The sequence below is a fragment of the Tenrec ecaudatus genome, chromosome 14 (genome assembly GCF_050624435.1).
Source record: "Tenrec ecaudatus isolate mTenEca1 chromosome 14, mTenEca1.hap1, whole genome shotgun sequence".
Classification (NCBI taxonomy): domain Eukaryota; kingdom Metazoa; phylum Chordata; class Mammalia; order Afrosoricida; family Tenrecidae; genus Tenrec; species Tenrec ecaudatus.
The window spans coordinates 54,935,854-54,958,965 of record NC_134543.1 but is presented as its reverse complement, the minus strand read 5'-3'; the positions used below and the strand labels follow the sequence as shown (position 1 = coordinate 54,958,965).

The 23,112-nt window shown below is 42.5% G+C and overlaps 2 protein-coding genes across 3 annotated transcripts in view; one reads left to right on the top strand and one right to left on the bottom strand.

The window, feature by feature from the left end:
- The window catches only part of MAP4K5 (mitogen-activated protein kinase kinase kinase kinase 5), a 110,916-nt gene extending 109,727 nt beyond the window's left edge, over positions 1-1,189 (bottom strand). Inside the window, exons 1-2 of one of the 2 annotated variants that reach the window (XM_075532052.1) lie at positions 1,031-1,189; positions 576-798 (exon numbers count right to left, since the gene is read on the bottom strand). In XM_075532052.1, coding sequence (XP_075388167.1) covers positions 576-683 — 108 coding nt within the window. In that variant the 5' untranslated portion in view covers positions 684-798; positions 1,031-1,189. The remainder of the gene's footprint in view (positions 1-575; positions 799-1,030) is intronic. The other variant, XM_075532053.1, reaches the window with a different exon arrangement.
- LOC142426576 (uncharacterized) lies at positions 766-19,800 on the top strand. The gene is made up of 4 exons (XM_075532201.1): positions 766-901; positions 984-1,438; positions 13,493-13,601; positions 14,392-19,800. The coding sequence occupies exons 1-4, from the start codon at positions 766-768 to the stop codon at positions 14,472-14,474; spliced, it is 783 nt and encodes a 260-aa protein (XP_075388316.1). The 3' UTR covers positions 14,475-19,800.
- The last annotated feature ends 3,312 nt before the right edge of the window (positions 19,801-23,112 follow it).

Genomic DNA, 23,112 nt, shown 5'->3' with positions numbered 1-23,112 from the left:
ATCGTCACCGGACACGATGACACCAGATGCAACCTCTCCTACAGAGGATAATGTTTTTACACACGTCATTGTGACCTCGTGTTAATTCCCTTCGCCTAAAACTGTAGGCACAGATTTCCAATGTCTTTCTCGGTCACACTCACCCATGTAAAACAAGTTGTTGTTTTAACCCGTTCGTCTGAATGCCAATACTCTTTCCAGCCTACTGTCTTCCGTGAAGCACTTTTCTATGCTTACAACAAAGTATCTCCAAGGGTAACTCCGTGTAAGTAGACTAGAAGTCTCCCCAATACGGTCCAGAAGCTTGAACTTGAACACACACACACACACAACTGGGGTGAGGGGTGGCTTTGCAGAGAGTGGCTAGACCTGAGGGTTGGTGGCAGCGCGAGCAAGCGACCGACCGAGGGTGGTCTGCACGGGGGTAAAGACGACCCCGCGGCTCCATCTCGAAGATGCCACAATGAGGCATCTTCCGCCCTCCGCGAACTTGGCCCGCGAGCCGCCCACTGCGGAGCCCAGCGACCGCCCGCAGGGGCAAAGCCTGGTCCCGGGCCGGGGCTCGGCGGCCTCACCTTGTAGACGTCGCCGTAGGTGCCGCTGCCGACCCTCTGCACGAGCTCGTAGTCCTGCTGCGGGTTCCGGCGCAGGATGTCCGCGGCGGGCCGCAGCGGGGCCTCCATCTTCGCTCGGGGCCCGGCCCCGCCGGCTGCCCAGCGGCTCCCCGACGCCCGCTAACGAGGACCTGCGGCGCCGCTTCCCAACATGGAGCCTCTCTGGGCCCGCAGCTCCGCCTGCCTGAGGGACCGGCCACGCCGGGTTGGCGCCGCGGGCGAAGCCCCGAGGGGCCCGCGCCCCGCCCCCGCCCTTCCGCCCGCCCGCGGCCCCGGGGGAGTCGAGGGCCTGGCGGGGTCCCGGGCGCCCCGCTCCCCGCTCGGACCGCGGCCCTCCCGGCCCCCGCCCCCCACCCCGCCGCCCGCGAGCCGCCCGACCCGCCCGCGGGCTCTCGGGGCCGCCGGCCGGCCGGTACCTGAGGGGGCGGCCCCGCTCTTTGTTGAGCGCCCAGCCCGGGACCGTCCTCCCCGCCGACAGGCGCCGACCGCGCGCCGCTCCCGCTGCGCCCTCTCGCTGGCGGCGGAGGCGCGTACGGTCGCCGCGGCCGCCGCACCACGTTCCCCACCCGGGGCTGCGTCACCGGGAGACACGTTCCCGGCCCGCGTGGGTCGGCGCCGGGCGGCCCGCCCGAGCTCGCCGGCCGCGGAATCAGAGTGCCGCCCTGAGGCCGGATGCGGACACGACACCCGCCGGCCGGGCCGCCGCGCCCGCCGCTCCGACGCTCCGCTCAGGCTGCGGCCCGGCGGCCGGCTCTCCAGGACGTGCCCCCACTGGGCATTCCCAGGTCGGCGGGCCGCCAGCAAACCACCCCCAGACTCGCCAGGTAAACTTGCAGGGCGGCCGGTGACGGGCGCGCGGGGGAGGGAGGGAACGTACGCGCTGGGAAGACCGTCCTTCAAGTTCAAGACGGCTCAGGTACGGGAAGGCTTTGGGCCAGAATGAACCTGGCAGCCGGGGAAGAAGGTGGGGAAGTGCCAGGTCAACTAAGCTGGGCACACCCTTTACTGCACCTTCCTGTTTTGCAAAGCATTCCCAGTGGTACCAGTTTGAGGCCACACAGCACACCTGCACAACCTGTCTTGGACAGGGTTTCCGCGAGCAGTCCTGAAAGCTTGAATTCCTAGGAAATCTCATTGATCTCGATCCCTGTCTTGCACACGCGGGGCCTCAACGCGGGTAGGGCACCTTCGCTGGGACCCGGAGTTCTGCAGACGCTGAAACTAAGGAACCACCGCTTGGTGGTTCCACCGCTTGGGCTCTACCACTTCCTCACTGTGATCTGAGACGAGGCTTTGGATCTGGCAGCATCTCATTGCTGTCATCTGCCGGCTTGAAGAGGATAGGTTTTGCATCTGACTCCCAAGGAAGTGTTTGTAAAGCATTTTACAGGATTATAAAGAAAGTTATCAATATAAGAGGTTTTAAAAAATACTTCATAAACAACGCACTGAGTTATCAAGCAGGAGTTCAGGGAAGTCATTGAGCTGATATTTCACAAGCTGTCTGCAGTTTCAGTTTCAAGTCTTGCTTTGAAGATGGAAATAAAGTTGCCAGATTTATATCTGCTGGCCAAGTAATTTCGAGAACCTCTTAGAGGTGGTGAACAGAAAAGCCAGATAAGCCTATGCCACTGCATTTTGAGACTGGAAAATCATAAAAGAGCCACTTACAGATATTGGCACGTGACTCATGACTCTGAACATTCAATTCTGTTCTTCTCAATCTACTCTTCGTTGTTGATCATTGTAATCAAGTATATAATGCAGAAGTTAAATCCACACTTTAGTCAGGCTGGAACATGTGTATTTTCTTGTGCTCCGTGCACAAAGGGCACTTATTTAGGGAACATGAGCCCAGACTTACATGCCCCGTGGACAAAGCCTTTGTGTTTGCTGCACTGAACAAAATTGTTGAAGAACAGTTCCTCCTTTCAAAACTTCTTGGCACTTCTTTTGGCTTCAATGACTCAAAATCTTTTCAAATGTTTCATTGGTAGAGTGCCCACTGATGTCACATCAATTCCAATGCATAGTAACCTATAGGACAGAGTAAAACTGCTTCAGAGGGTTTCTCAGGCTATCAATCTTTACGGAAGTCTAGAGGCTGGTGGGTTCAAACTGCTAACCTTTCAGTTAGCTGCCCAATACTTAACTCATTGCACCACTAGGGCTCCCCATCAATAGCTTCGTATTTGTTTATTGTCATAGATTGATTTCGTTTGTTTCTCCTCTGACCTTTCTAGCCTCCTCTAGGCTAACGATTATTTTTTCTTACCCCTATCCACATCATCCCACAAATAATTTAAGCCAGCATTCAGAAATACATAGTGTAGCATAAAACGAAAATGACTATGTAAAGACATCAATAGAAAATTAAAGAGAGGGAAAATTCAAAAACAGAAAGTATTTTTGTGGTCAAAATGAAGGAATTGACCAGATGAGAAGCACTTCACGCTCGGTTTGACACAAGGATAAATATCCTGCAAGGATGTTATTTATGAAAGGCAATCAGATAGAAATTAGATAACAGAGTTTGAGGACATGGGTTTCACAAGGCCTCTGAGTGTCAGTACTGGCAGATCCATATGGGTTGGCCAGCAATCCAGAGGCAGCTGGTATGAAAACAGTTGAACTTTTCCACGGGGGGTTAAGAATCTGCTGCTGTACTCATTCATCACTGTATGGAGTCCTGGTCTCATAGTGGGTTAGGCGCTGTGCTGCTGACTACAAGGTCAATAGTGTGAAACTGCTGCTCGGAGGGGAAAAGATGAGGCTTTCCACTCCCATCAAGTTCTACAGGCTTGCACGCTGGCAGAGGCTGTCCCACACTGTCCCAGAGGGTCACTTTGAGTTGGTATCCACTCGATGGCAGTGAGCGAGACGGCCATTATTTTACTCATACCATAGTTGATTCAAGAAGGAAAGCATTTATGGTAACACAAAAAGAAAAGCCTTTTTAATACTTGTTGAGTTCATCATGGTAAGATCTACTTAGTGTTAGGTCTGTGGAGTCCCTTCTGCCTCAGCGCCCCGAAGAACAACAGAACAAATCACTGCTTGGTCCTGTGCAAAACTCACAACTTATGTTGGAGCTCCTTGTTGCAGCCACTGTGCCAGTCCATCTCCTCGAGAGCCACCCCTTTTTCTTTTTTAAAATTCAGTTTATTAGGGGCCGGTGCAGCTCTTACCACAATCCATACATGCATCCGTTTTGTCAAGCACATTTGTACATTTGTTGCCATTATCATTCTCAAAACATGTTCTTTCCACTCAAGTCCTTGGTATCAGCTCATTCCCCCCCCCCCCACCCTCATTCCCTCATGAACCCTTGATAATTTAGAAGAATGTTTTTTCATGTCTTATGCGGAGCCATCCTCTTTTTCATGCCCTTCTGGTTGACCAGGCATGATGTGTTTTCCAGGGCGCAGTCTCTCCTGGTCACGTGCTCCAAGTGTGTGAGATGAAGTCTTGCCGTCCTCGCTGCTAAGGAGCGTGCTGGTCGTACCTGTTCCCAAACAGATGTGTTTGCTTCTCTTGCAGTCCAGGGCACTTTCAAAGTCTTTTTTGCTAGCACCACAATTCAAATGCATCAATTCTTTAATCTTACTTATTTAACGTCCAACTAGCACATGCATATGAGCCAATTGAAAATACCACGGCTTGGGTCAAGAGCACGTTCGTTAGTCCTCAAAGTGAAATCCTTGCTCTTCAGTACTTTAAAGCAGTTTTGTGCAGCAGATTTACCCAATGCAATGCATAATTTGATCTCTTGACTGCTGCTTCCATGAGCCTAGGAGCCCTGGTAATGTAGAAGTTACATGTTAGGGTGCTAGCCACAAGGTCAGCAATATGAAACCAGCTACTGCTCCACAGGGGAAAGAACAGGCTTCCTACTCCCATAAAGAGTGACAAGTCAGAATCGACCTGAGGGAAGTGAGAGTGAAGGAGTGCTTCCATGCGCATTGGTTGTGGACCCAAGCGCAGAGGACATCCTTGACAACCTCATTCTTTTCGTAATTACTGTGATGCTTCCCGTTGGTCTAGTTGTGAGGATTTGGGTTTTTGTTACATTGAGTTGCCAGCCATACTAAAGCCTGCAATCTCTGACCTTCATCAGCAAGTGCTTCAAGTCCTCTTCGATTTCAGCAAGCAAGGTTGTATCATCTGTATCTCACAAGTTGTTAATAAACCTTCCCCCAATACTGATACCACATTCTTTTTCATATCGTCCTGTTTCTCTGATTATTTGCTCAGCATACCAATTGAGTAAGTACGGTGAGAGAATACAACCCTGACACATACCTTTCTTGATTTTAAACCATGCAGCATTCTCTGGTTCTGTTTACATAACTGCCTCTTGATCAATGGAAATGTTCCGCATGAGCACAAGGAAGTGTACTGGAATTTCCTTTCTTTTCAAGGCTATCCGTGTTTGGCCTGATCCACACAATCAAATGCCTTTGCATGTCAACTAAACACAAGCAAACATCTTTATAGTATTCTCTGCTTTGAGCCAAGATCCATTGATGTCATCAATCATGTCCCTTGTGCCACATCCTCTTCTTTTAAAAAAATAATGTATTGGGGGCCCTTATAGCTCTTATAACATTCCATACATCAATTGTATCAAGCATATTTGTACATATCTTTCCATCATCATTTTCTAAATATTTACTTTCTATTTGAGGCCTTGGTATAAGCTCCCCCTCCCACTCCAAGCCCTTGATAAATTATAAATTATTATTGTTTTCATATCTTATGCCAACTGCTGTCTCCCTTCCCCCACATTTCTGTTGTTCATCCCTGGGTAGGGGTGGAGGTAATGCGCTGAACATTGTGATCTGTTCCCCCTTCTTCTCCTCCTCCATACTCCCTTCCCTCCTGGTTTTACTACTCCCATTTTAGTTCCTGAGGGGTGTATCTGACCTGGATTCCGTGTGTCATGAGCTCTTATCTGTACCATTGTACATGCTATGGTCTATATAGCCAGAACTGAAAGGCAGGGCTGGAATGATGATAGTGGGGGTGAGGAAACCTCAAAGAACTTGAGGAATTTTGTGTTTCATCGGTGCTATACTGTGCCCTGGTTGATTCATCCCTTCTTTATGACCCTTCTGTGAGGGAAAATTCAATTGTCTACAAATGGGTTTGGGGTTTCTGCTTCAACCCCCCTCATTCTCAACAATATGTTTTTTATTTTGGGTCTTCTGGTGCCTGTTACCTGATTCGTTTGATACCTCAGGATCACACAGGCTGGTGTGCTTCTTCTATGTGGACTTGTTGCTTCTCTGCTAGATGGTTGTTTGTTTAATTTTAAACCTTTAAGACCCCAGACACTTTATCTTTTGATAGCCAGGCACCATCGCTTTCCTCACCACATTTGCTTATGCACCCGTTTTGTCTTCAGCATTTGTGTTGGGAGGGTGAGCATCACAGAATGCCAGGTTGTTAGAACGAAGTTTTCTTGAGTTGAGGGAGGGCTTGATCAGAGGCCCAAGGTCCATCCACTTCCTCAGTGTATTGCCAGGACTGGCCCCAACTAGAAGTATGTGCTAGAGAGGACAGCATTAAACCTATAGGGTGGGGGCCTGCCTGCCACACCCACACAGAAGCAAACCAAGAAAGAGAGAGAGAGAGCAAGGAACTAGACCCCAAGCCCCGAGGATGACACCCCTGCATGGAGCTGCTAGGGCACAGAGAGGACTGTGGGGCCAACAGCTCGAGACATGATGTCCCTTCTCTGGAGCGTAACACGACAGAGGGATATACTGGGGACACACGGCAGGGAGTGAGTCTGATCTGACCACCCCCACAGTGGGGTGAACCAATAAGGGAACATAACAGATCAGCAATTGGGGCAAAGCAAAGTCACAAAACCCCTGAGGAGCCTAAAAATAGACCAGGCTAGGAGGGGCAGTTCCTGGAACCCCTAGGACTTATGGGGAGATAGTCATAAAGGGCAGCAGACAGACCAGGAGTTATATATGCTTTTTTTTGGGGGGGGGGTTTCTTTTTTCCTGTTCTTATTTAAACTTTTGTTTTTTCTCTGTTATTGTTGTTTTGCCTACATATGTAAAATAGGCATGTGAAGCAAGTCTGAGTAGAAAGCAAAGGGACTGATGGTTCCAGAGGGACTTGTGGGGAGGAGGAGTCAGGGGAAAGGAGACATGAGCAAGCAATGCCATAGACAGGGGAACAACTAGGGAATTAAAAGGAACAACGAGGAGGATGTAGAGATCACGGTGGTGTTGGAACAACAACAATCTAGCTGAGAGGAATTACTAAGGCAGAAGAAGGGCAAGCATGATGGTGAGGCATGAAGTAAAAGGAAACAGGAAAGATCTAGGAAGCAAACCTTTGGATAGAGGTATAAACATAGGTGTACACATCCTCCTCTTAATCTGGCTTGAATTTCTGGCAGCTCCCTGTAAAAGTACTTCTGCAATTGTTGAGTTATGTTCAGCAAAATTGTATTTGCATATGATACATTGTTTTATAATTTTCACATTCTGTTGAGTCACCTTTCTTTGGAATAGATACTCATATGAATCTTCCAGTTGTCTGACCAAGTAGATGTCTTCCTAATTTCTTGACTTACAGGAAGGAACACTTCCAGTGCATATTTCAATTGATAGTCCTCAGTTTCTGGAGCCTTGTTGTTGCTAATGCCTTCATTGTAGCTTGGAATCCATCCTTCAGTCCCGTGGCTTTTGATCACATTCTACCCCTTGACATGGTGGAATGTTGGCAGTAACTCTGTATTCCTTCTATCTTCTTTTGATGCTTCCTGCATTCGTCAACATTTTGCCCATAAAATCTTCCAATATTGCAGCTAGGGGCTTGAATTTTTTTCCTCTGTTCTTTCAGCTTATACTCAGATATGTGCTGTAGTGTTCTTTCTTTGCAAGCTGCCCTTTGGAGTTTTCTGTTCAGCTCTTTGCCTTCATCATCTCTTCCATTTATTATTGCTAATCTACATTCAAGAGCAGATTTCAGAGTCTCTTCTGACAACCACGTTGACCTTTTCTTTCTCTCGGCTTTTTAATGGCTTTTTATTTTCTTTGTGTATGATGTTATTGATAGCATTCCACACAGCTCATCAGGTCTTCTGTCATTGGTGTTCAGTGAGTCAAATCTGTCCTTGAAATGTTTTCAAGTGTCCAATCTGTCCCCACCACACTGAGGCAAAACACTAAGGGTGTGCAAGAGAACAGCAAGGGGAGCAGAGCAACGAAGTCCTGAGGGAATGCCAAAAATAGACTTTGGGACCAGGTCGTGCCACCTCATCAGACTCCACCAGAAAACACTCCTAAAGGTCAACAAACAGACCTTGCTTTTTCTGTGTGGCTGTGTTTTTGTTGTTTTGTATTCTTTTGTTGCTTTGTTTTGTTCTGTCTTGTTTTTTGTGTGCATATTATTATCTCTGTAGGTCTCTCTAGATAAAAAAGGCAGAATGAACAATCTGAAGAAGAAAACACAGACCAACGGTTCTGGGGGGACATGGGAGAGGGGGAGGCAGGAGAAAGGAAGTGGGTGTTAACAAACCCAGGGAAAGGGGAACAACAAGTGGCCTAAAATCGGTGGTGATGAGGGTGTAGGATGCCTGGTAGGGCTTGATCAAGGGCAATGTAACTGAGAGGAACAACTGAAACCCAAATGAAGGCTGAACGTGATAGTGGGGCAAGAGAAAAGTAAAAGGAAATAGAGGTAAGAACTAGGAGGCAAAGAACATTTATAGTGGTCTAAGTACAGGCATGTAAATATATTTATATATGATGATGGGGAAATAGATCTATGTGCATATATTTATAGGTTTAGTATTAAGGTGGCGGAAGGACATTGGGCCTCCAATCAAGTACTCCCTCAATGCAAGAATACTTTCTTCTTTTAAATTGGCATTCTATGATGCTCACCATCCCGACACAACCGCTGAAGACAAAGTGGGTGAATAAGCAAATGTGAAGAAAGCTGATGGTGGCAGGCTATCAAAAGATATAGCATCTGGGGTCTTAAAGGCTTGAAGATAAACAAGCGGCCATCTAGCTCAGAAGCAACAGAGCCCACATGGAAGAAGCACACCAGCCTGTGTGATCATGAGGTGTCGATAGGATCAAGTATCAGACATCAAAGAACAAAAAATCATATCATTGTGATTGAGAGGGAGTATGGAGTGGAGACCAAAGACCATCTGTATTCAACTGGACATCTTCTTACGGAAGGGTTTCGGGGAGGAAATGAGCCAGTCGGTGCATTGTAGCAACGATGAAACATACAACTTTCCTCTAGTTCTTTAATGCTTTCTCCCCACCATTATCATGATCCCAAATCTACCTTTAAAATCCGGCTAGACTAGAGGATGTACACTGGTATGGATAAGAGCTGGAAACAGGGAATCCAGGACAGTTAAACCCCTCCGGACCAATAATGAGAGTAGCGATACCAGGAGGGGAAGGGAAAGGTGGAGAAGGGGTTAGAAAGAGGGAACCGATCACAATGATCAACATATAACCCCCTCCTTGGGTGACAGACAACAGAAAAGTGGGTAAAGGGAGACAATAGTCAGTGTGAGACATGAAAAAATAATAATTTATAAATTATCAAGGGTTGGTGGGAGAGGGAGGGGAAAAATGAGGAGCTGATACCAAAGGCTCAAGTAGAAAACAAATGTTTTGAAAATGATGATGGCAACAAATGTACAAATGTGCTTGACACGATGGATGGATGGATAGAGTATTATAAGAGTTGTACGAGCCCCCAATAAAATGATTTTAAAAAAAGAAAAATGTTTTTAAAACTCATGTGGGATATACTCAAGGTTGTATTTTGGCTCTTTGAGCCTCATTTTCATTTTCTTTAGCTTCATCTTGAACTTACAGTTGAGAAATTGACAGACTGCTTCACAGTCAAAGCTTGTCCTAGTTTCAGCTAATGATATTGAGCTTCCCTCTCATCTCCTTCCACAGACATAGTCAATTTGATTTCTGCGTATTCCATCTGAAGCCCACATGTATAATCAACATTTATGTTGTTGAAAAAAGGTATTTGTGATGAGGAAGTCATTGTTCTTGCAAAATTCTATCATGCAATCTCCACCTTCTTTTCTATAACAGACCATATTTTCTGACAACTGTCTCATTTCCAACTTTTGTATTCCAATTGCCAGTAATTATCAATGCAATCTGGATTGCATGTTTGATCAAATTCAGACTGAAGGCATTGGTAAAATTCTTCAATTTCTTCATCACTAACTTTTGTAATTGGAGCATAAATCTGATTAATAGCTGTATTAATTGGATTTCCTTGAAGGCAGATAGATATCATCCTAGTACAGACTGCGTTAAGATAAATCTTGAAATTTCTTTGTGATGATGAATTCAATGCCATTCCCTCTTGAATCTTGTCATTCCTGGCATAGTAAACCATGATTGTCTGATTCAAAATAGCCAACATAAGTCCATTTCAGGTCATTAATGTCTAGAATATCAATATTTAAGCATTCCATTTCATTTTTTAAGACTTCCAATTTTCCTAGATTCGGATTTTGTGCATTCTATGTTCTAATTTTCAATACATGCTTGCAACTGTTCCTTCTCAGTTTGAGTTATGCCCCATCCTCAAATGCAGGTCCTCCAAACTACTTCATCCAGATAATTGTGGTTGGTTCCACTTTGAGAAACAGCTCTACCGTAGTTGTGCTTATAGTGCTGTTGGCCCTGAAGGGCTCATCTTCTGGTGCTGTACCTAACAGCGCTCCACTGCGACTCCTCAGCTTTTCCAGTGGCTGATTCCTTAGCAGTGGACAGCCCATTCCTTCTTCGTAGTCTGTTCTAAGTTTAGAAGCTCCACTGAAACCGTTTCATCTTGAGTGATCCTGCAGGTACTTGAAGTAACTGTCACATAGCTTCCAGCATCACAGCAACACACATACCACTACAGAAAGATAAGTGGTGAGTTAAACATTGCATGATTGGTAAAGAAATCCAAATTCACTTAGAAAAATAAACATAAAATTAGCAAACTCAATTGTACATTCTAAATAAGTATATAGTCTTAAGGTTAAAGGTTATCCAATAGTAAACTATCATAGCTAACAGGAGAATTGCTTACAAACTACCCATTTCTATCATGACATGGTCTGAAATAAGAATGGCTAGATCTTCATCCCAATCTCAGGTATTCTTAGTGTCTTCATATCTGACACATAAACATTTTCTATTTTTTATCCTTAGACCATGTTTAACAAGCTGTGTTTGGTCTGTGCTTTGCATCTTTCCCTCTTCTTTCAAGATTTTTCATTGGTGGTGCCTTCCAGCTCGTCCAGCTCAGAGCAACTCAGCATACAACAGAATCAAGCACTGCCTGGTCCTGGCACAGATTCTGTAGTAAAATCCTAATCAGGATTTGTGACCACTGATACCACTTGAGCCAAAATGGTATTAAACACTGTGAGTCTCCAGTTGATGTAGACTCAGAGTGGCCCTCTAATACAGAGGTGGGAAGTCTTTGTGGGAGCAGATTACCTTGCTCTTTCCCTCAGAATGGCTGCTGGGTTTGAACAAACAAGCTTTCTGTTAACAACTCAATGCTTAACCTACTCAGCCACTAGGGCTTCTTCTTAAATAAAAAAAATTTTTTAAGTGGATATACACTTTTTTTTACATAGGTCATATTCAAGACAAAATGGCTTCTTAAACCCCTCAAGTGTGACGGAATCAAACGTATCAAACATGAAGACAATAATGTTAATCTGTGAAACATAGGTATGAGCAATGTAATATGTAACTCTCTGTGATTGACCTGACTACCCTATATGTTTGTTCTATGTGTATGAATTCAATATTGGGAGGCATCTGCCACAATTATGACTGGGTTTCTCCGAGAGCTCATCTTCACCCAGTCTTTCTGTTGCCAATTTTGACCAGTTGTCTGTCGAGGCAAAGAAACAAACAAACGAACCTATGCTGTCAGCATAAAGGAAAATTGTTTTGTGTGCATGTCAGTGGAACATGTATTTCATTCAGAATCAGTAATCGGATGTAGGGTTTTCAATGACTGTGACCTTTCAGATCACCAGGCTTATCTTTTGAGCCTCCTCTGGGTGTATTCAAAACACCCACCTTTTGGTTATTATAGCCTAGTGCTTAATTGTTTGTACCACCCACAGAGTCCTTAGGAGTTATATCCTCTGTATATGTAATTGATTTTTGTACCCTAAAACTATAAGCTCATAGCTAATAGGTTTGGTTTTTTTAAGTAGTTTTCTTAGGATTTTCCACATACAAGATCATGTAATCTGGAAATGCAGGAGATTTTAGTTCTTACTTTACCTTTTCTTCTGAATGAGAAGAGATAGAATCACTATATTAATAAATTTGGAGATGTGGCAGCAGTATTTGACCTAGCAGCCTCAATTTTTCTTATAATAAGACTTTATGTTTTAATAAACACATTAAACCATTTAATACTGTCAAACATTACATCCAAGTACAGCTATTTCAAACCATCAGCAGGCATCTAGTTTAAAGAAGAATCCTAATGTATTGGAGATATAAATGTGAAGATCTAAATTTATAACTTATAGCTATTCTTGCCTTAACTCTAATAACCCACTGTCATTGAGTCAATGCTGACTCATAGCAAGCCCTGTGGGCTTCTGAGACTGTAGCTATTTACCAGCGTAGAAAAAACAGTCTTTCTCCCAAGGAGCTGCTGGTGGTTTTGAACTGCCAACCATGAGGATTACAGCCCAACGAGTAACCATTATACCATAAGGGCACCTTATTAGTGACTCAATTGCCAATAACTAAACTGCCAACAATGATATACATTGCATTATTTCCCCCATGGAATACTGGTTACTGTAGATATAAACATGAGCTTATTTGTACCACAAAGGAATTTAACATATAGGAAAGATAAACTAGGTAACTCAAATCCAGCTAAGGGCCACCCTGTCTCATGAGACTTAAACAATATTGGCTGATGCTATCTATCCTGAATTTTGTGGATTGAATAGTCTGTCAAATCCCCTGCCGTGGAGTTTATACTGACTCACCGTGAACCATAGAACGGAGTAGAACTGCATCTTAGGGTTTCTGAGAATGTAGGTCTTCACAGGAGCTGACAGCCAGCCTTCTTTTTCTCCTGAGGAACAATTGGTAGTTTGAACCACCAACTGTACACATACAGTTAGAAGCCCAACACTTACCCAATAAAGTGTTCTTAATATAGCAAAGACTGAAGTTTTCCTTGCTACTTTAGGTTCTAAATTACCATTTTCCCTAAATCTATTATTTATTCAAATCTTATCTCTCTGGAATATTCTCATATCTTTATATTTCACTGACCATAATCAGTAATTCAGCTTCCCTTTCTTAATGTCCCTCAAAACTACCAAGACAGGGCATATATGGGTAAAAACATTTCTGATGGTTAAAGATTTAACTCAGAAACGCAACTTTCATTTCTGCCCATGATGAGTAGCTGGCACTGGTATAACTCTTCTGCTAGTGACAAGTATAAAAAGTAGACAGAATATGCTTTTAAAATTCTTAGAAGTAATCATGAAGCAAGACCTGCTTCACCCCATTATTGGAATTTACATCTCTTGAGTTGGGGACTGTTGGATCCTGTCATCTGGCTGGCTATTGGTGACCTGCCTTGCTGTTTGCTGCTGTGCCCAGATAACCTGAATTGCTCTACAGAGGACTACCTGGAGGCCCTCAAGACTTGAAGGACTGTCAGTGTCTCACAACTGTCTCACAGGAGTGAGTTGGACTGAGCCATTTGTACTGCATTATAGATTGTTTATTTCTTATGTTATCTATCTATATAAATATATACATATAATTCTTAGCGTTCTGGTTTTGTTTCTCTAGAGAACCCTGTCTGACATAACAGGTACCGAGAGTGGGATGACAAGCACAGTAGAGTCCAGCAGCAGACAAAGTCCAGCAGCAGAACCAGGAAACAGGTTTGCGATGCAAGGTACTACCTTGAATGTGCTGACCTATGAGCACAAGGACTGACTGAGCACCCTGGACAGGCTTTCTGGTGGGGTGGAGTGCTCCCGGGCATTTGGTAGAGACAAAGAGCTTTGTAAGCTTGCCTGACAGATATGATAGAAGCATGAGCAGCAAAAGACAGAATGAACCAAGACGCCCTCGTGGAAATTAAATAATTTAGTTCATCAGAGGACTTTAAAAATATCTGCTAATCATTTATTTGATAGGACTTGGTATCCAGAAAATGTAAGAATACAAATAACCAAGTATTTAAAATAGACAAAGGATCTGTATAGCCATTTCCCCATAGATAAAAAAACAAATGGCCAATAAGAAATGTAGTTACTCTTTGAGATGGTGAACTATTCTGAAATTGATTGTGGAAATGGTTGCGCCACTCTGAATTCAAACAAACAAACAAAAGCAGGGTTGCCCTCAGGTCGTTCTGATTCATAGCAACCCTGCAGGCGGCAGTAGAGCTGCCCTGTAGACAGCGGCCTCACGAGGGCTGGTGCCCACCTCCTTCTACTCCACACCATGCAGGGTTTAACCATGGGATAGCGTGAAAGAGACGGCAATGAATTGCTCAAATGTAATATTTCTCAGATTATATTGTGGTAGTTACATACTCTGGTGTCGATTTGAGGAGTAAGAGTGTAGGGGTGGAGTCTATCTAGCCTGTCAATCTGGAGATAGCCAATGAGACCTCTGTGTGGGCATGGCCTGCTCCTGAGAATTTTGGGAACTGCTGTTTTTTTTTTTTCTTCTTGGAGGTGGGAGACATCTCTCTCTCTGTGCTCACTCTCTGGGAGACATTGCAACTGACAAGACACATGGAACCACGCTAGTGCCCTGAGCTGGAGAAACCACATGGGCCTACCTTCATGCAAGCACATCTCTGAAGCCAGAGAAGCCATGTGCTGCCAGTGCTGAGATGCTTACAATGCCACTGGATCCACAAGACTTCCCACCTACTGGCCTGTGATCGTCCTGCATTCGGCATCATTGTATGTGTTTAGTGATTCTGAAGAGGACTTTATAGATAGGTATAGGATATATGGGCTAATATCGGATTTATTGGGCTTGGACTGGACTGGGATGCTTTCTTAATGTACAATTACTCTTTCTATAAAATTCTCTTTTATACACATATGAATGTCTATGAATTTGTTTCTCTAGTCTACCCAGACTAACACATATATGAATACCGATAACAAGATTGTTTTTGTAAATTGTTTCTACATCAAATTACAACATGATTAGTTACAACATGATTAGTAATTGATGGGAAGCTTTAAAATTTTTTCCTCCTTCTTTTCTTCTAATTACTACTTCACTCTCAAAAACACTTATATGTTCACAAATACTAATCACAATATCATAGCATAGACACCAGAAATGTTGACAAAATCAGCTACTATAAAAACACTGGTAACAAATGAAAACAGAGCCTTCCAATGGTGCTTGCTGATGGAACCACGTGATTTGAAGCACCCTTGTTACTGGATAATACTGGTAGTTCTGACCAGAGTGCACTAGAAAATTACATGCCATTTTAGCCATGTCAATAGATTGATACATGTCAACTGGGCTTATGAAAAATATGTTTGTTATAGCCACACTAACATTTTAATTAAAATACTAATTTGCTGCTGAAACACTCCACAGAATTTTCTAGACCTCCATTTTGGTATCACTGCTGTGTATCTTGGTATGGTCATCAGCCCTCCCTCACCTCTAGTGACACCCCTGTGTGTAGGGTTTCCAAGGCTCCAATTTGTGTAGAGAGAGCAGCGGTGGCACAGTTTTACACCTTTGGCTGCTAACTGAAAGGTCTGCAGTTCAAATCCACAATCTATTCTGTAGGAGAAAGGTGTGGCAGTCTGCTTCCCAAAGATTTATAGTTTCAGAACTCTTATGAGGGCAGTTTCGCTGTGCCCTCTGTGTCGCTCATTCAGAGTTGACTTAACGGCAATGGGCTGGGTTTTTTTGTTTTGTTTTAAGTTAATGTTTTTGAAAGCAGGCTACCACATCTTTCCTTCAAGGACAGCTGGTGAGTTCAAACCACCAATCTTCGGGTTAGCCACAGTGTGCCTTAGCCACAGTACTACCAGAAGCTCACTATAATAATTTTTACTTTAAAAAGTTTACATATTATATATTTATCTGAGCATGCCTTTTATTATATTGTTTAAAAGACACACAGGCATAAGTATCTGTGGATGTGGCACCCTCATGAACTGCTGGGGGCAATGTAAAACGGTATCGACAATTCGGAAAACAGTGTGGGAAGTTCCTGAAAAGGTTAACCATAGAGTTGCCATTTGACCAGCAATTCTAACCCTATATGTACACCCACGTGAAATGAAAACAGGTCCACACAAAAGTCTGTACTTGAATGATTATGAGAGCATTATTAATAATAATGTGACCAAAAGATGGAAACAACCTAAATTTCTGTCCAATGATGAATAAACAAACCAGACACACGGCCATCAAGTTGTAGGTTCCCAAGGCTGTCGATCTTATTAGAAGCAAACCTCACCTTTCTCCTTTAGTGGGGTAGGTGAGTTTAAACTGCTGACTTTGAGGTTAGCAGCCAAATACTTAGCCTGCAACATCATGATGGGGAAGAACTTATAATAAATCCACAAAATGTACATTATTAAATGGAATATTCAGTTATAAAATAAATGAATCATTTAGACATGCTACTTAGACAAACTTTGAGAACTTATGCTAAGTGAAAGAAGCCAGACACAAAAGGCAAAGTATTATTAAAAAGTTCAAAAACCAAACAATTTTTTTCCTGAAATTAAAAATTCCAGCATTATAGGGTTAATATTACTGAAGGTCCTTCAACTCAAGGAAGCAGACAGTAGAGTCTGCCCTCAGGCAGCAGGCAGCAGGGTAGGGCAGCAACTGTCAGTAGTTTGGGAGCACAGAGAAGCAGGCCCCGATGGGGTCTTGAGCTCTAGCAATATACCCATGGTGACATGATCTGTGGGTTGGCTCAGCCCACAGGTAGTGCAGCACATGGTTGAGGTAAAGAACTAGCTCAAGTAGTAGAATGCTGGTCGATCACCAGAGAGAAAGAGAGACAGGGTACTGGTCTTGGAAAGCATTTATCTCGGCCGCCTTTCAATCAAGTTGCAACCTGATTAAACTCCATCCACATGTTCTATGGAGGCCTAGTTGGCACAATAAACCTAATTATCACAGTCTACTACTTGCCAACTTGGCACTAGTATATAATTCTTTAGCCATATATAGTTTCCAGACATTAATGAAATTGTGCTTATACCCAACATCATATAGGTAACATACATATAAAGGAAACTTACTGAACCTATTTGTATCTGGTATATTATACATAAACAAGGGAAAGATATTCAATAAACACATATAAAGAAGAAATACTGACAATCACAATCCTCGCTTTTGCGATTGATCACATGGTGGTAACTGATAGGTAGAACTACCTTCTTCCACTACCCATTCTGTAACAATGGAGTGTTGCTGTGCATGCCAACTTTATGACTCTGTGGGCCAGACAATACCCAGTTCATGATTGGCAGCTCAGGCCTCATGGTGACTCGGTGGCCCATGGTGAGGCATTCAGTCTCCATTGAGGCCCAGTAACAGACCAGCAGCTGGTTTTCAAAAGGGGATTAGTTGTCTGGAGAGGATGGCAGAACTTTACTCCAAAATCGCAAGATTCTATTCTGTGATTCTCCATAGGGGCCTGCCAAAGACTCCACACTGTATCTCTATCAGCGACTGACACATCTAGAACCATTGGGCCAGCAGGATCATATGGTCCTAGTAGAAAAGCAGCTTCCACAGCAGCCTGAACCTATTGCAGACCCTTGTTATGGGCCCCACTCAAAATTGGCAGCCTTGATAAACAGGTCGGAGTAACACACCCATATGAGAAATATGTTACCTCCAAAATCTGAAGAGGCCCATTAGGCGTTGTGCCTCCTATTTATTTGTTAGTCAGGGTAGATGCAATAGCTTATCCTTCATTTAGTAAGAATATCTTGACATGCCCCACACTACTGGACCCCTAGAAATTTTACTTAGGGGTAAAGGGTGCCTGAATTTTCATTGTATTGATTTCCTACCCTCTTGCCTGCAAATGTTGTACCAATGAATCTAGAGTCTTTGATACATCTTCCATAGTGGGTCCAATCAGAATAACGACATCAATATAATGGGCTAGTGTGACATTCTGTGGAAGAGACAGGCGATCAAGTTCCCTTCAGACAGAATTATGGCACAGGGTGGAAGTGTTGATGTATCGCTGGGGGAGAGTTGTGAAAGGATATTGTTTCCCCTGCCAGATGAACGCAAACTACTTCTGGTGATCCTTTGAAACTGGTATTGAGAAGAAGGCATTGTCCAGATCAATAGCTGCATACCAGATACCAAGAACAGTTTTAATTTGTTCAAGCAATGAAACTGAAACCATATCTGGTATGGCAGCTGCAATTGGAGTCACCACCTGGTTAAGTTTTTGATAATCCACCGTCATTCTCCAGGATCCATCTGTCTTCTTTACAGGCCAAATAGGTGAGTTAAAAGGGCACGTAGTTGGAATCACCACCCTTCAGGTCTTTGATGGTGGTATTGATCTCTGCAATCCCTCCAGGAATGCAGTACTGCTTTGGGTTTACTATTGTCCGAGGCAAAGGCAGTTCTAATGGTGGCCACTTGGCCTTTCCTACCATGATAGCCCTTATTCCACATTTCAGTGATCCAATATGGGGGTTCTGCCAGTTACTAAGTATGTCTATTCCAATGATGATTCTGGAACTGGGGGAATAACAGGATGGGTTTTTGGGCCCACTGGACCCACAGTGACATGTATCTGAACTAAAACTCCATTAATAACTTGGCTTCCATATGCCCCCACTCTGGGGACCTTCAAAACATTTTCGGTCTCCTGGAATTAGTGTCAGTTCAGAGTCAGTGTCCAGTATTCTTCGAAAAGTTTGATTATTTTCTTTCCCCATATAAACAATAACTTGTTTACAAAGAGGCCGCAGGTCTCTTCGGGGAGACTAGAAGAAAGACTAACAGCATAAATCTTTGGCAATGTAGCAAGGTCCTTCTTTCAAGGGAGCTGGCCTTCCTCTCATTCACGGGGTTGTGGGTCTGTAAACTGACTTGAGTCTGGGAATTGCTTGAAGGGTCATAGCTCTCTATTGTGGTGATTTGAGTTGAACTGCTGTTCACCTGCTCGAGCATTCTTCTGCTTGTATAGATTATGCAAATACTTAGTAGGTTTCCCTTGTATTTCACTCTTAGGGACACCATGGGTAATGTCAAACATCCACAGGAGACAAACTGTTCTGATTACTATGGAAACCTTGCTGTCCACTACGATAACCATGTAATGGAATCCTGCCTAACACACCATTAGTAATTTTCTTTTTAAAACATTTTAAACATGAATGTAGACCCCAAAGTCAAAGTTATACAAAATGCAATATTCTAAAAACAAACCAAAAAATGAAATATTCTGACCACATCAGCCTGTCTGATCAAAGGATTGTAAATAATAAAACCCAAGAATGGTATCTTAATTTGTGAATAACTAATTTGCAGACATGTATGGATGAGAGTAGAAGCCCAAAATCCATTTGCAGGGTCCCCACATGTCTTTGGCCTCTGGTGAATCCCTTTGCCCACTGTCGAGAGATATGAATAGCCGTGGTATCTGACAGAAAGCATCTAAAGTTGTTTATGGCTGATGGTAGGCTAAACTGCAATACCTTATCATTTGATTTCCCTTTGGATCCATTTTAAAATTGTTTCACTTTTAATATTTTCTGCTTTCTGATTGAGGTTTCTCTGTTTTATCTAGTCATTGTTGCTGGTTTTTGTTTGTTTCCAGTTTGAGTTTTATGTGATTTTCTGTGTGTGAGGTCCAGGATAAGTACGTCTATGGAGACAGTGACTGGATGACTAATTGCCAGGGGGCATGGCAGGGAAGATGGGGTGGGGGATAGAGAGCTGACAAGAATAAGCATGAGAAGAAAATATTCAAAATTGATTGTGGTGATGATTGTATAAATCTTAATATGAACAATTAAATTATATCATGTGAAATATATACCAATAAAATTATTTTTAATGCAGTATTTTATTGATAATTTTGTTGACATGGAATTTCATTGACATACATAGCTTTGTTGACATGGATATATGTATTGTATAATATTTTATTTGATAAATATTACAAATTACTTATCCATAGCTAATCGACATTTTGGGAAGAGGGGTGTCTTTCCTTTTTTTTCTTTTAACACTTTACACACAATGCCATTCTAAGCACTCTTTACATGCTCACACATACAACTATCTGAGATCGATATTGCTGGGCCATCAGATATGGGCATTTATATTAGTTGAATTAATATTCCTACCAGGGATGAATGAGAGTTCTTGTTCCACATCTTCACCAACATTTATTATTATCTAGGGTTTTAATCATCTACTGGGTAATTTTCTTGAACAACTTTCTAATAAAGTATATTTTTTTACTCAATGCTTTCTCATTGATGTATTTTTGGGCAGAAACGTTGTCTTCTTTACTACGCCTTTATAATTCTCTCTTAACCTCATGAAGCTCATCCTGCCTCTTTGCATTTTCTCTTTTAGGGTGCTCTTTACTCTAAAAAGGTCATCTCATTTTGAAAAGACATTTATACACATTTTTCCCAGTTTAATGACACTATTTTCACTTTAATATATAGTTACATATTTAGATACATGTTTTTATTGCTCTAAGTATATACATATGCCTATGTCTAAATGACTTACTTTTATTTGCCAAGTGTAAAGAAATCATCTTACGTTTTAAAGAAGATTGCACTAAACATACATATAGAATTACATATAGACAAACTTTGCAATATGTATTCTAATTTATCCATTTATTAAAAATATTGCCTGATATAAGTAAATTAATTCTATCTATATTTTAATTTGGAAATGTTATATCACATGAAAGTAAAATTTTGCTGAAAATAATTCAAATATGGATGCAGTAATACTTTGACTTGGAAAAAAAAAAAGAGGACCTGATGCAAGGGGCTTAAGTGGAGAGCAAATGCCTTGAGAATGATTGGGGCAGGGAATGTATGGATGTGCTTTATACAATTGATGTATGTATATGTATGGATGGTGATAAGAGTTGTATGAGTCCCTAATAAAATGTAAAAAAAGAAAAGAGAAAAAAATGATTAGGGCAAAGACTGTACAGATGTGCTTTATACAATTGATGTATGTATATGTATGAACTGTGATGAGAATTGTATGAGCCCCTAATAAATTGTTAAAATTAAAAAAAAAAGAATTGCACGAGCCCCCAATAAAATGATTTTAAAAAAAGAGTTGTATGAGCCCCCAATAAAATGATAAAAATAAAAAATACTTTGACTTGGAACTGCCAGATTCAAGCCATATTTAGAACAGGCTATGGCAGGAGGAATATAATAGCTGATGTCAGCAGGAGCTTGGCTAAAAGATGTTTAATTGGGTTTTATTAACTATGCAAAGGCATTAATTAATTGAAGCATAATAAAACATTGCAAAGAATGAGAATTCTAGAACACTCAACTGTGCTCATGTGGAACCTGTACATAGATCAAGAGGCAGTTATTCAAAGAGAATAAGAGGATAGTGCATGGTTTAAAATGAGGAAAGGGTTGTATCCTCTCACCCTATTTAATAAATCTGTATTCTGAGCAACTAATATGAGAAGCTGAACTATGGGAAGAATAATGCAGCATCAACATTGGAGTAAGGTTCATTAACACTGTGATATTCCGATGACACAATGTTCCTTGCTGAAGGCGAGTGCTTGAAGTGCTAGCTGAAGAAGATCAAAGACCATACTGGCCTTCTGTATGTATTACAAGTCAACGACAAGGAAAATCGACACAACTGGACCAACGGACATCACAATAAATGGAGAAAGGATGGAGTTGTCACGGATTTGGTTGAACTTGAATCCACAGTCAATGTTCATGGAAGCAATAGTCAAGAAATCATGGTATTGATTGCACTGGGCAAATGTGCACAGGACCTTATTAAAGTGCTAAAGATTAAAGACGTCACTTTGAGGACTCAGGTGTGCCAGACCCATGCCATGGTATTCTCAATCACCTCACATGCATGTGAAAGCTGGGCAGTGACTAAGGAAGGCTGAAGAAGACCTGATGCATTTGAATTATGGTGTAAGTGAAGAATATTGAAAATACATGGGCTGCCAGAAGAGCATACACACACATCTGTCTTGAAGGAAGTACAGCCTCCTTCGAAGCAAGTATGATGAGACTTCATTTCACACGATTTGGACACATTATCAGGAGATACTAGTCCCTGGAGAAGAATATCATGCTTAGAAAAGTAGAGGGGTCAGCCAAAAAAAGATCCTAGAGAACACAGATTGACACAGTGGTTGCAACAAGGGCTCAAGCATAACAACAATTGTGAGGATGCTGCAAGGCGAGGCAGTGTTTTGGTGGGTTCTGTGGTGTTTTATAGTGATCCTATAAATCAGCACCTAACAACATCTTCCTATGCTGTTCCATTAGTGGTTGGAGAATACAACTCTATTAAACATGGACACCTTGGAAATATAATGTAAGTTTAAGTAGCATGCCAGTATTCACAGCTCTGTGGTCATGAGAACCATTAAATGAAATTAGAATGCATAAAATTTGGTAGTGGTGAGTGGGAGCATTTGGCTTTGGTCTTGTATATGTTGAATTTGAAGTTCTAGTAGGAAAACAAAGTGAAGCTAACCTCAGCTCTGGCTTGATGATTCTCCTTAAGAAAGCATAAGATGAAAAGTATAGATTTGGGAATGGGGAGCTTATCTGAAGCCAGTGGAGTAAATTACATCAAGAGATTGTAGAGTGAAACATTGCTTAGGATGAAGAAGAGAGATCATGGGTCTATTCATGTAGAAGCTAGCAGGGGTTACCTAGGAAGAACAGATCATCAGAATGTAGGGGCAGGAGAAATCTGTGAATGAGGAGGTAAGGAATGGCAGCATGGTATTTTGAAGGTCAAGTTGCATAAAAGGACAGTGTTGCTAGGGACTTGAAAATTAAGTTTGTGGGCCAGAGGAAGAAACCAGTGGCAAGGATTGAGAACATTTTAGATATTTCTCACTTTTTACTTTTCATTCAAAACTATTACCTTTGTGGGTGCCAAGACCCACCCAGACTATATAGTCTGATTTTAATGAAAATATTATAAATTAGTATTAACTGGACTGTGCCTACAGACTTCACCTCTGCAAATGTACTGAGCAATGTGGCCCACTAGACCACTGGTCAGGAGCCCCGGTTGCGATGGTGGGCTACTGACCACAGGGCCTGCACTTCCAGTCAAGAGTTCCAGCCTTGGAAACTCACAGGGGTAGTTCTACTGTCCTACCGGGTTGCTGTGAGTCACTCTGTTCCATGGCAGTG

Coding starts and splice junctions, on each gene's coding strand:
- LOC142426576 (XM_075532201.1), top strand. CDS start 766: ATGGAGCCTCTCTGGGCCCGCAGCTCCGCCTGCCTGAGGGACCGGCCA. Junction 1,439..13,492: donor ACCACCCCCAGACTCGCCAG/GTAAACTTGCAG, acceptor TTGTTTCTCTAG/AGAACCCTGTCTGACATAAC. Junction 13,602..14,391: donor AAACAGGTTTGCGATGCAAG/GTACTACCTTGA, acceptor TTCTTCTTGGAG/GTGGGAGACATCTCTCTCTC.